Here is a 13091-nt window from a genome sequence, read left to right on the forward strand (position 1 = left end):
AAGGAGCGATTGCGGAGGTCTCGGTCTCTAAGCAACCGGTGCGGCCGCCTCATGGCGATTCGGCAGCGCGGAGACTCCGGGCCGGCGGCAGCGAGTGGGCGAGGGGCTGCGAGAGGAAGGTAACAGCGGTATCAATAGCATCATAGTATCACAGTATCACAGTCTGGTGCGGGTTGGAAGGGACCTTAGAGATCATCGAGTCCAACCCCCGGGATTCGAGCCCTGTGTAGCAGAGCGGCACTTCTACCACTTGTACCACAGGGGATTCGAACTCTGGCCTCCGGTGTTGCAAGGCGGCATTGCTACCACTGCGCCACCGGGGCACAGCGCGGTGCGAGGGGTGGGTGCAGTGGGGGAAACGTCGCGCCGCCCCCCACAGACGGCGCCCACTGACGAGTGTTACCGCCAAGGGTTAAATGCCCGAGTCCCGGCTGGCCGCGCCCCCCCGCTCTCTCCGCCCAATCCTGGCTCTGCAGGGCGGCGCTGGCCGCGGGGCGCCTGGCGGGTGACGCGGGGCGGAGGATGGTGGTGGTGTCGGGTCCGTGTGCGCGGCGCGCGGCCATCGGCTGCCTGGGGGTCGCGCGGCGGAGCGCGCTCCAGGCCCCCGGCGGCCGCTGAGGTGAGGGGAGCGCGGCGGGGCGGGGCGCGGGGCCGCGGGCGGGAGGAGAGCGGAGGGCGGCCCGTGTGGGCAGGAAGGAGCCGGGAGGGGCCGCCCAGGGGAGCCCCGGTGCGGGGACGGCGGGGAGCGGAGAGGCCCCGCGGGCGGACGGGAGGCGCTCGGAGAGCAGCGCTCGGCGGCGGCCGCGAGCCGAAGGGGTACGGAGCTACGGAGCCGGGACGCGGCCTGTCGCCGGCCTGCGGGGCGGAGCGGGGCCGGGGGTGACCTGTTGCGTGCGGGGGATGCCGCAGCCGCTGCCTGACTGACTGACTGTGCCGCCCGGCCGGCTGCGGGCGATTCGACTGCGGGCATCCCGGTGCGGCTGTGCGACGCTGGGGAGCGGCCGAGCCGTGCTGGCAGGGAACGGACCTCCACAGAAATGCTTACGCCGTCAGAATGTTAAACGAAATGGGTTTGGGAAGTGAAACACGTCAGCTGTGCTCGGCTGACAGGGAACAGCCGCAGCGCTCGGTGCAGCGTTTGTGGATGTACAGCTCGATGCTAAAAACAGCGATGTGTGCTCCGAGCTTCTGGAAACGGCGGGTCTGACTGAGCAGGAAGCCTCAGTGGCGTTGTACAGCTCTGTGCCTTCTGTGCTTTGGCTTTACCTGCCTTGTTGTGTCGCTTGACTGTTACAGGCACTGTATAGTGATCATCGATTCCATTGCCAGCGGTGCAGCCCTCAGAGGGCACTGGAGGTTGGACGTGCTGATCCTTATGGGTGCCTTCCAACGTGGGATAGATATTCTGTGACTCTCCATCCTGTGCTGTTTGCTTTGTGTTGGTGCCTCACAGCTTCCCATTCACTCCATAAGTAAAGGGACCCAGGGAAGAGCCAGCTGTTGACTATTGAATGTGTTTCCTCATGAAACAACGTTAGACAGTTCTTTGGTCTGCGTTTAATCCAACATGTTAATTATAAGGTGTTCCTCATAAGCAGGTAGCAGAATGAGTGTGGCATCTCAGGCTGTGGTAAAAGGCTGCTCACTAGGAATGCAAAGGAGCACAGCAGTAGTGATGGTGGAACCATGGGGGAACCACGAATCTCATTAGAGGAATTAGAGATTAATGGTTGTGTCCTGTCACAGGACAGACATCGGCCCCTTTGTGTTCCACACAGCACGTCATGAGGCTTCCTGGAACAGCTTACAGGGTTGAGAGGGGTAACTGCCAGCAGAGCATGGGTTGTCTTATGGGATGCGGGAGAAGAACATCTTGTGATTGTACAGAGCTTCTTACAAATGCTTAGACCAAAGGAGAGGACCAAGGTGGTTTGCAGAGTAACAGTTATAGGAAAATAGATGGAAAAGAGCTCCATCAAGCTGCATATCTAACTGTTCAGTTGGAAGAAAGGACTGTATGCTCATGTATGCATATTGAAGTCTCAGTGCCAGCAACAGGAGTGATAATGTCAGCAGTAGGGACCTCAGTGACTGATGAGAGAGGGAGTGTCTAAGTGCCACCAGCCGGGTTGGTGACCTGGAGAGAGCAGAGCGGGTGTGTGTTGGTGGGTCTGCCAGCATGTGATTGCTGGTGAGCATTGGGCTGGGCTGGATGGTGAGCAGGACAGGGGGCCTGGGGCCAAGTATGAAGTGCAGCTGGGTGTGGGCACGATGCTACTGAGATGAGAGGATCTTGGAGCTGGCAGTGAGAGAGCTCAGAAGAGAATATGAGGCTTGAAGATTGTTTTGGAGGCCCATTGGTGCATGTGTGTGAGAGAGGTGACTGGATACCTTGGTTCTCAAAACACAGATTAGAAGCCAAATCTACCATGGCTGCTAAGTTGTGATAGAGTTTTAAAACATCCATCGTTTTGGCTGATGTGAATTAGGCTACTTACATGAGCGTGTAAGTAGATAAAGAGATTTATTTAAGCTGTCATGATGTAGTAATGGAGCACAAGTGTAAGCTTATAGGTAAAGGGTCTTTTTTTCCCTTTCTTTTTAAACTGCATCACTTTTTGAAGTCAGAAGAAGTGAAGATACAAGTAGGAATTAAAGTGTGGAAGCTGCTGCAGCTACTCTGTGTGCATCCATGGATTATTTCCCCCCCTTTTAAATACGCTGAAGGAAGGCATTGTTTTATCCTGGCACTCTTCCGTTGCTCATTCCTGGTTCTGAGGAGACCTTTGTGGTGATACGTGGGACAAGTTATAGCACAAAAAGATACCTTCAGTGCAGTGAGTGCTTTCAGAGTCACCAGTGCTTGTGTGTCCAGGTTTTCCCTTAAACTGTGGCCAGGGCAGCTCGGAGGGCACCTCATTTAAGTCCCTGGGTTTTCTGTCCAAGTTTATGGCATATAAGACAAAGAAATAAAGCAGGACACGTTATATATGACAATATATGACTAAAAACTGTATGTCATGCTTGTTCATATTAAAGAACTAGATCTTAACAGCCACAAGTGTAACGATGTGAATCTGGTACAGCCTTTCGACCCCTGAGTTTTTTCTTCCATGTTTTAAGTTGCATTTCCAGTTGCATTTCATTTGTTCTGGCAGTGTGGAAAGAAGGCAGGGAGTTCCATGGAGGTTGTGGATGCCCCGTCCTTAGAGGTGTTCAAGACCAGGTTGGACAGGGCCCTGGGCAACCTGATCTAGTAAATGTGTATGTTTGGTGGCCCTGCCAGGCAGGGGGGTTGGAGCTACATGATCCTTGAGGTCCCTTCCAACCCGGGTCATTCTGTGATTCTAGTAAAGGCCCTGTCACAAATTGCAGCTTCTCTCCTCTCAGGTGAGCCAAGTGGCTTCTGGAGGCTCCATCCCAATGGGCACAGCTGCTTTCTGTGCTCCCTGCTTTCTGATCCAGAGGGAGGTCAGAGAGGCCGGTGTTGGGAGTGGGTGTCGCTGCAAAGTGATTCATGCAGCTCGCTTGGGGCTGGTGCCTTGCAAAAGGCTCCTCACAGCCAGCAGGGGAAGTGCATGCGGGCTGGATGGGTTGGATGGTGGCAGTGGATCTTTGACCGGTGATTTCCAGAAGGAATTCAGCTCTTCTGTACATCAGCAGTGCTGGGTTTTCTTTCTGTGCTGTGGAGATGCTGATGTCACAGGGAGGCTGAAGGGTTTTGCAGTAGAACATCTGAGCACTTGCTCCTGCCTTATCCATGGAACAGAGCAGCTGATTGTGTAGGAAGTTCTGCCCCTTTTAAATCCAGTCCTGTTGCTCTGTGCATTCTGTAACTTACTAAATTGGGTTCTGCTTCTTGTTAAGAATGATGCTAATGGAGGGAATGCCGTCAGCTCATTTGTAAGGTTGTGGCTTGACTCCAGTATGTATTTAAATGTCTGTTTTTCTGTGGCTTAGTCGGGAATTATTTGAACACATCTCAACCCCTTTCAGAGATGAAGATCTCTCAGGCCTCCATGGCCTGGAATTGGTCTGCAGGTGCTGAATACATATAAATTCATGACTGTATAAAGCTCATTTTACATAGGTGTAGATCTCGTCTTTGTTTAAAGTTCTTACAGTGCTAAGCCAAGTCCTTTTCTTTTTGAGAAGCACAGGTGTGGCCATAGATTATGTTTTACATGACTGGAATACATGTTTTTCGACGTGTAGGAGTGGCCTTGAGGCTGATGTGTTTTGTTCTCTTCTTCCAAATACCTTCTAAAAGGGAGTGCTTCTTTACTGAACTTCTGATGTTCTCTTCTTCTGGAAGCCTGTCCTCAGTACTTTTAAAAGTGGAAGGAAAACTGCCCTGCTTTGAGATCAGAGCAGATTTACTGTTAAAAGTCTTCAATGTCTGCTTGTATTTGGTATCTGTTTAAGAATTCCTGTGATATTCTATATTCTAACTGCTGGAGTTTAAGTACATCTCATGCCTGCACCCCACACAGTATCTCAACCTGCAGATTGCCTTGGATCATCATCTCTTTGCTTTTTAAGACTTAGGTCTTAAGCACAATTTTCTTAAGGCCAAGAGAAGTGAACATGTATTACCATTTTATAATTAAGCTGTTGCACTTCAAAGTATTCTTGTATAAATGTTGTATCACTATGGTTAAAAAAGAGCTTTCTATATGCACAGGCACTGTTGTATATTCTGTTTGACCTTTATAATTGTAAGCTAAACAATACACAGCTGGGCTTTGGCCCTAAATGTGTCTGTACTTCTGTAACCAGTTACATTGCTCTTGTACTTAAACTCCTGTGCAAGCCCACTGGGTATGGATCAGAGTTAGATTTGACATTTCTGCTTTAAGGTATTTTGTCCTTGATTTCTTCCTGTATGCTAGATTTATGTGTTGAGCTGCTTTAATCTCAACGTGTTTTCCATTTGTTTTTGACAGTGCATTACCTTCGGGAAATGGCCTCTTCTAAGTCTTTGATGAACCTTCTGATCTTCAGTTTTGGATCCGCGATAGGGTTTTTCCTGTGCTATCTCCTGTTTAGCATGATACTAGAAGAACAGGTTGAGATCCAGCCTCATATTCTTCACAATGATCCTCATGGTCAGCACTCAGAAGATACTGATAACAATCAGCTGCAAGGACAAATGAATTTCAATGCGGACTCTGGACAGCATAGAGGTATTTTGTTGCACCTGATTTATTATATAATAGGTACCCTTTTCATGCACCACAAACTGCCAAGTATTTGTATGAATCATTTTCTTTCTGTTTGCCAGTGTTCAGGTTACATCCAAATAACTTTGTTTTCTTGAGGTCTATTGAAAGGGGATTTTCTTTGCTAACATCACATGCGTGATTTTTTGCACTTTCCCCTTGGAGCAGGTTAGGTGGGAAAAATTGCTTGCACTATAATGCATTTATTTCACAGGGTGTTAATAAGTAATTTATTATCTAAAGGTACTTAAACTGCAAGCTTTGTAAGGCAAGTTTGTGAATGTTTTGCTTGTAGTTGTAGAAAACTGTTGCAAAGAAAACTGTTTTTGGTAAGGTTAAACAGTGATATTTTAGTACCTGTGGTCCAAATCTCACCACCCCTGGAATGTTCTTTGACATGAGTTAACATCTCTGTATGTGTCAAGTGAAAGTTTCTTTGAGGGGAAGCAAATGCTTTAGTGCTTTGGAAAACGTTATATTACATGTCTATTGTTTGGCACAGTAATAGCTAGGTTCATAGTATCCGATCTTACTACCACTGATAATTTACAAATAAGATTTAACAAAGACCTCCTGTCCTTCTGCATGTATTTCTTGAGTTAGAAACAGAGTGTTTGGGGAGAGCCTGCTCTCCTGCGTTTATTACAGTTCAGTCAACTCTAACGTTTGAGAATTTCCCTCTTTCTTTTTTCAGATGAGAATAAAAACGTTGCAGATGAACTCTATCAGAAGGTGAAAATACTTTGTTGGGTCATGACTGGACCGCAAAATCTAGAGAAGAAAGCCAGACATGTTAAAGCCACCTGGGCCCAACGCTGCAATAAAATACTTTTTATGAGCTCTGAGGAAAATAAAGACTTCCCGACAGTGGGCCTAGAAACCAAAGAAGGCAGGGACCAACTTTACTGGAAGACTATAAAAGCTTTTCAATATGTTTATGACCATTATTTTGATGAAGCTGATTGGTTCATGAAAGCAGATGATGATACGTATGTTATATTGGACAATTTAAGATGGCTCCTTTCAAAATACAGTCCTGAACAGCCAATATACTTCGGAAGAAGGTTTAAGCCTTATGTGAAACAAGGCTACATGAGTGGAGGAGCGGGGTATGTTCTGAGTAAAGAAGCTCTGAAAAGATTTGTTACTGCTTTTAAAACCAACAAATGCTCTCATAGTTCCTCTATTGAAGACCTAGCACTAGGAAAGTGCATGGAGATCATTAATGTACAAGCAGGAGATTCTAGGGATACAAATGGTAGGGAAACCTTTCATCCCTTTGTTCCAGAACATCTCTTAATCAGAGGATACCTACCAAAAACTTTCTGGTACTGGAATTACAATTATTACCCTGCTGTAGAGGTAAGTCTTCCATGATGTGTGTCTTACTGTGATATGATGTTTGAACTGACACTTTAATGGCAGCTAAACGTATTTTAGAAAATTTTGTTGTGTCATTGTTAGATACACCTGTGTTAAATACAGTAGTCATCAGCTACAACTGAGTTGGAAGGGCCCTCAGAAGGCCACCTAGCCCAGCTCCCCTGCAATGAACAGGGACACAACAGCTTGATCAGGTTGCCCAGGGCCTTATCCAGCCTCACCTTGAAAGTCTTCAGGGATGGGACATCAACCACATCACTAGGCAACCTGTTCCAGTGTCTCACCACCCTCACTGTAGAAGATGTTTTCCTTACATCTAACCTAAATCTCCCGTTTTTGAACTTGAGACCATCTCCCCTTGTTCTGCCACAACAGACCCTGCTAAAGAGTCTGCCTCCTTCTTTCCTGTAGCTCCCTAGTATCTAAAAAGATACTGAAAGCATGCTCTCAGGTCACCTCGCAGCTGTCTGTTCTCAGGCTGAACAGCCCCATCTCTCAGCCTGTCTTTGTAGGAGAGGTGTTGGGAATGACATCCCATCCCTCTGGTGTGTTGACTGCACCCAACAGTTTGGTGTCATCAGCAGACTAGCTTGAGGGTACACTCAACCCCACTGTTGAGGTCCCCTGAGGACATCACTCGTACCTAATTTGGGTTGATTTAAGTTTCCAGCTTGACTATTTGTTTTGCTCAGCCATTTGAACTTTCGCTTTCATAGAAAAAATGGTCATTTTTCGTTTTGATTTTGGCACATCTTTGTATAATCTTATGCTCAGTTACAGGGTTACAAAGCGTTGCCCTGAGATCAGCACTAATAAGGAATTTCCAAGTCTGAAAATAGCTAAATGAAAGGCAGTATCTCTGCAAGCTGCTTGCTGCTGCCTGGCTTGATTTTATGAAGTATGTAAAATGGTGATGATTGATGCCCTGTCCCTGGAGGTGCTCAAGGCCAGGTTGGATGTAGCCCTGGGCAGCCTGCTCTATCATTAAATGTGCATGTGGGTGCCCTGCCTGTGGTGGGGGGGTTGGAGATTCATGATCCTTTAGGTCTGTTCCAACCGAGGTCATTCTGTGATCGTGTGATTATGTAAAAGCAAAGAATGCCCTCTGGCATTAAGTGCAGGCAGCAAGTTTCTTCACCGACTTGATTACAGAGGCCAAATCCATTTCTGTTTTAGGAAAGATGCTTTGGCAAATCTGCCTGATTGATCCGTTTTGCTTGGCTAATGCTAAGCTTTGAAGTAAATACATCAATGATGAAAGGGATTTTTTTCCCAGGAAGTCAAATGTATGTTTGAATTCTTCCTACAGTATCTTTGATCCATGGCGTGCTCTGGAATTCTTGCTTATGATTTTGACTTGTTTTATGTTTTAGGGCCCTGGATGCTGCTCTGACCTTGCGGTTTCATTTCACTACGTTGATTCCATGACGATGTATCACTTGGAGTATTTGGTTTATCATCTCCGTCCATATGGCTATTCGTATCGGTACAGTCCTGATTCGGCAAAGAGCCTGGAGGAGCAGAACAAAAACGAAGCACAAGAGGATAATCCAAAGCTAAAGCAAAAAACTTCGGAGAATTAATTGGACTTTGAAGGAAACTGAAAGAAGGCAGTACGGTGAATAAGAGTCTTCTCAAACTCCTGCATGAAGCTTGTGGACTAGGACTATTGGTGGTGATTCTTAGGTTGGCAGTACTACCAGTCAGTGTCTGTGCACAGAAGAGTCCAGTGTAGGCTCTGGCTGTTTGGGATAGTGTGATTGCAGCCCTACTCATGAAGGTAGCAGGCCCTAGAACTGTGAAATGGGAGAAGGTTCTGGTATGCCTAGAAGAACTCGTGTTTAAAAGCATAGTGGACAGATTCAAAGATAATCGTACAGTATTTCTTTTTTCCCTTCCAAACGTTCTGTTAGGTGAGTTCTTATGCTCGAAATCTGACGTAACACAAACGCTTCATGTTTTTCTCCAGTATTCTCAGTATTCTGAAGTTACTGTGTGCATGTTGCCCTATAAGGAAGTGAGAAGGGTAAATAATAGAGCCTCATATCTGCTTTGCCTTAATGACAGCCTGGTTGATAAGAACAGAGACACACCTCAGCGATCAATGTCTTCGTTATCTCAGAAATTGAATTCACCGCTATGGATTATTTACAGTTCTTTACTGTAAGTCTCTGTAGGCACAGAACAATCTGAAGTTACATCACTACTGTCTTAGGGAGAAACCCGGGGGTAGTTCCTATTGGTCACATTACTGAGTGATGTGAGGAGACTGCGTTTGTCCACGGCTTTTTGTTTTAATTTAAATCAAGTTGCCACTTGCTTAAAAGGATATGTAAATTCATCTCAGAACTCAGTAAGAGAAAGATGCTTTTTCATATGAAGGCTCTCCCCCTCCGTTGCACTTCCTCTGTAAATCAGGAAGGTTGGTATGTTAGCAAGGTTATGGTGGTATAAAATAACTCGGATTCAGATGGTGTTTATTAGTTTCTATTCAGTTTTCCCATTCCCGTTCTTGGAGAATGCGAAGCTCCCTTATTCATAGGATTTTACAGGTACAAACACGTACTGTTATAGAACAGCATCAAAGCTCATTTGACTGCTTGGCTTAAAGGACTTCATTTCCCTTTCCTGAACTTCTCCTCCATTCTTGAAGTTTCTTCTGCATCCGTTTCTCGTTGCTTTGTTCAGAACAAAGTGTCAGATGATCCCCGTGTCTCTCTGCTGAAGCTGAAGTATATTCAGGTAACGCAGCCTGAATGCAGCTGTCTTTCAAAGTGCATTAATCTCTCCACTACTTTCTGAGTATCTGCCTCATAAGTGACAACACTTTTCTTGGTGTGGAACAAAACAGTTTTAATTGCTGAAGTGTTTTCAGAAGTTGAGTCTGTTTTACATATACAAGAACACAAAACTTTGTGGTTTTCACTTCTTCAAATTCAGTTAATAGAGCAGTTCAGGGGATGGGGCTAAGCTTGACATGCCTTTATTCCACACTTGAACAACATTTCCTTTTAGCTTTTTCACCTTCATCATATTGATGAATTTGGACATAACCTGATTACCTCCAGTCACTGCTTTGGAAAGGGCACATAGCGATAGCAGGCAGCCTTATATACTACTGCTGTCCTTCAGGGTGTTCCTGGGTGAGGGATGTTACTGTAAAGTACTGGAATCTGTGTTCCCCAAAGACAGTTGTGGCACAGATTGGGGTTCTGCCTGTGGTCCAGTTGTGAGGTCATGGCTGCTTTTCTGATGGTTACTCCGCAGCATAACGGCGATTACTGAAACACATGGAACCGAAACGCTGTATGTGGTGTCTCTGCCTGAATATAGGTTAGGTTCGTATGTTCAACCTGTTATCTTTCATGAGAAAGATTCTCCAAAATACTGAAAGAGATGAGCTTTATTTTATGTTGACTGACTTAAGTAGAAAGTTATAACTGTATTTGGTTAGAAAAAGGAAGAAGCCTCCAGTTTGCTCATTCACAGAATGCCTGATAGCTTCTTTCACTGAGATGCTTCCTACTGCCAGCTAAAGGTGTATCCCACATGCCATGCAAACAATAAGACTGTAAGATCCAATGTGCTGTTGGTAAGGCTGGTGGCACTGTTCAAACCTGCGATAGAAGTTCTGCACTACGCCAGGAAACTGTAGAACGAACCCAAGATCCCAGCACTGATCTCTTTGCCTTTCCTCTGGGGCACTATGATGGTCGTCTGCTCCCCAGCTGTGGCCTGTGGGCTTAGCAGAGCAGGGCAGGGCCTGGGGTGGAGTGGAGAAATAGAGGTGAGCAGCACGTATCTGCTAGTTCCATTTCTTTAGGGAGCGAGGCTGACAACGCACTGCCTTGTGACAAGTAGGCGGCCTATCTGGTGAAGTAAGAGCAGCCTTCTCTTGCGGTGCTCGCTCTTGCTTTGCTTTAAAGTGTTCTGCTCTCAGGCCTCTGATATTATTTCTTATGCCTTTCTGGCAGTACTGCAAAGAAATACAAATGTTGTTTTCCTGTCGGTATCCAAATAGGCTCGAAAAAGTATTGATCTTACATTGCTCTCTGTTAATTGTAATGCAGCGGTGAGCTGATACCTCCTGAAATGAGCAGTTTACATCTCATTCTTCAAAAGCTTAGATGGGCAAGGCTGGAATTTGAGCATATACTAAGGTATTTTCACATGCCATCTTACAGAACCATTGGCTGGTTATGATTTCACTCTCAGGTCTTCACGCTTTGTCAGAGTATTTACTGAGTGTCCCTGTTACCCCAGTGGGCTCCTTCAGTGGAGGATTCACCCTCCTGAAGCACAGAAGCGCGAGTTTCTTTGGCTCTTTGTGCTCTCGCTCTCAGATCTTTTGATATTATGAAACACAGAAACTTCCTTTGGTCTGGTTGTGATTCAGATGGTGCATCTAACGTTTATGAACTGGTTTTCTTGGAATTAGGAAGCAGCAGGCTTTTCTTAAACAGTTGTTTGCTCCCTGGATATGGGAACGTTCCTTAGTGTAAGGCAGTAACATATTAACCCTGCATTAAGTGTTTTAGCTCAGAGGGAATGAGAGTGCCAAGCAAAGTTCCTAATTGGAGGACAGTGTTACATTTGGCTTGCAGAAAAAGACCAGATTTAATCTTTCACTTTGAGTTCATTCGTGCAGTCCTTATTGGACTTAGTGAAGGCGTTGGGCTGTGTGGCGGTAGCGCAGCCTCTCGTCTTGTGGGAAGTCTTTCCCCAACGTCTTTTGCCTGTAGGGACACTGTCTTTGTTTTGCTCTGATGGGGTTATGTATTAAAATCACTTTTCTTTACGTATGTCTGTTTGTTCTGTTTCTGTTTCCAGAGTGTTCATGTCAGTGAGCAGCTGGCACACCTGTGGTGCACAGTTTGCTATCCCAGATGGGCATTTGCCTTTGTACAACTAAGAAAGATGTGGGTTATTTCTCTGCTGTCCTGCTACTGCTGCCAATAGTGCGCATGCAGACGGACACGGACCCTTCAGTACAGCACAACGAGGGAAGGCTGCTTTGTCCTTTTTCTGACCAGAAAAACTTCTGTGGGATTCCAAAGGTGTAATTTGCTTTAGTTTACCAGACTGTATTTAAAATGTTGTTAATGCTCTTAAAAACATAAGGAAATAAAATGAATATTGCTGCTGGACAGTATATTCCACTTATAACTCGTGAATGTTTCATTTTGCAGTTAGAGGCTGTTGTGTCCCTACCGACAGGTGTCAGTTGGTGACTTGTCTGATCACCATTACGATTTGTTTCTGGAATACCTTCTTTGAAGTGCCTTTGACCAATTTTTAGCATCGAAATTAAGCTCAGAATTGAATAAATGAAATAAGTTATCTCACATAACACCGCGTGTCTGTCTTCATTTGCCTGCCCTGTCCATGAGGAGTGTAGCATTACAACTGAGTGCAATAAGAATATCTCCTTTGATTGTTTGTTTGTTAGATTTGGTGGGAAGCTCGCTACGTTTTCTGTTACAGGTGCTACTAGCAAGTAGTAAGCTACATAGAGAACTTCATTGAAAGACAATGTTAAATGAATGCTGGTGCTGTGTTGTGAGCGTTATCGAGGCAGAACCCTGTTGTATTTGGGAGGGGGGAGATGTTGTAGGCTTTAACAAGGATTCGGGCTGTGAAGTTAGTACCTCCCCTGTTCACTCCCTTACCTTGTGATGTGTCTTGGGCGTGCATTTCAAACGTACACCGTAGGGAGCGTAGACGAAGTGATTAAGGTATATAAGATGCTAATTACTCCTAATAAATGCCATTTTGCTGTCTTTCTTGCTGAGTCATGGTGGCTCTTTGGCCATAGCGGGGGGGTAACGCTAGAACCTGGGACAAGGGTTTGAACCATGGGCGCACACGGCAACAGTGCTGGCACTGGATCCACACAGGCAGATTGCTGTTCCTACCTGGTGCTGATGTTCAGTGTCTCCGTGCTATTGGAGCATCCTGAGTGAACTGACCGTAGCTGATGCTCAGAGATAAAGCAACGCTGTTCAGAATGGACCACGTTTGGCAGGAAATACCACTTGCAGAAGCTCCGCTGGCTCGGGGGAATTTCCTGCTCTGCTTTTCTGTGCGCTGATGCGAGTTTAAAAGGAATTTAAGTCAATATTTTCCATCCAGGGACCGAAGGCTCCATGAGAGCGGGGAGGACGTGTTTGTGCATTGCTGGTTCCAATACTGCAAAATGGCCTGCAGCCTGCCCTCCTTTTTGAGAGTTTTTTGCCTTAACGAGGCCTTCCTTTGGGTTCTACAGACGTTGTGGGGAGTGACTTATTTCAACAACTGTGTAAGGAATCAGAAAACCAGAGCCCTGGTGCGAGTATTTGCATTGTCACACTTGGGAAATAATGTAGACATGGAAAAGCAGCTGGGTGATGGGAAATCATTTCTAGGCGTTAGGGTGGTATGGTGGTATTTGGTATCATTTATAAAGGAAAGGTGAATACTTACATCAGAAACACAGACTGAGCTCTG

General features: G+C 46.0%; 1 protein-coding gene across 3 annotated transcripts; it reads left to right on the forward strand.

Moving 5' to 3' along the window:
- The first annotated feature begins 7 nt into the window (after nucleotides 1–7).
- On the forward strand, nucleotides 8–11955 carry C1GALT1 (core 1 synthase, glycoprotein-N-acetylgalactosamine 3-beta-galactosyltransferase 1). 3 transcript variants are annotated; one of them, XM_015853628.2, is made up of 4 exons: nucleotides 8–119; nucleotides 4947–5186; nucleotides 5917–6584; nucleotides 7979–11955. In XM_015853628.2, exons 2-4 carry the CDS (start codon nucleotides 4964–4966, stop codon nucleotides 8186–8188), a joined length of 1101 nt encoding a protein of 366 aa, XP_015709114.1. In that variant the 5' UTR covers nucleotides 8–119; nucleotides 4947–4963; the 3' UTR covers nucleotides 8189–11955. The 3 variants fall into 3 exon arrangements, with proteins under 3 accessions (XP_015709114.1, XP_015709112.1, XP_015709115.1); XM_015853626.2 differs by lacking the exon at nucleotides 8–119 and adding an exon at nucleotides 486–619; XM_015853629.2 differs by lacking the exon at nucleotides 8–119 and adding an exon at nucleotides 692–816.
- Nucleotides 11956–13091: the final 1136 nt, after the last annotated feature.

Source organism: Coturnix japonica, chromosome 2, assembly GCF_001577835.2.
Source record: "Coturnix japonica isolate 7356 chromosome 2, Coturnix japonica 2.1, whole genome shotgun sequence".
NCBI lineage: Eukaryota > Metazoa > Chordata > Aves > Galliformes > Phasianidae > Coturnix > Coturnix japonica.

What these genes read in the sequence shown, in the direction of transcription:
- C1GALT1 (XM_015853628.2), top strand. Translation starts at nt 4,964, where the DNA reads ATGGCCTCTTCTAAGTCTTTGATGAACCTTCTGATCTTCAGTTTTGGA. An exon ending in GGACTCTGGACAGCATAGAG is followed by an intron (nt 5,187 to 5,916) that starts GTATTTTGTTGC and finishes TTCTTTTTTCAG; the next exon opens with ATGAGAATAAAAACGTTGCA. An exon ending in ATTATTACCCTGCTGTAGAG is followed by an intron (nt 6,585 to 7,978) that starts GTAAGTCTTCCA and finishes TTTATGTTTTAG; the next exon opens with GGCCCTGGATGCTGCTCTGA.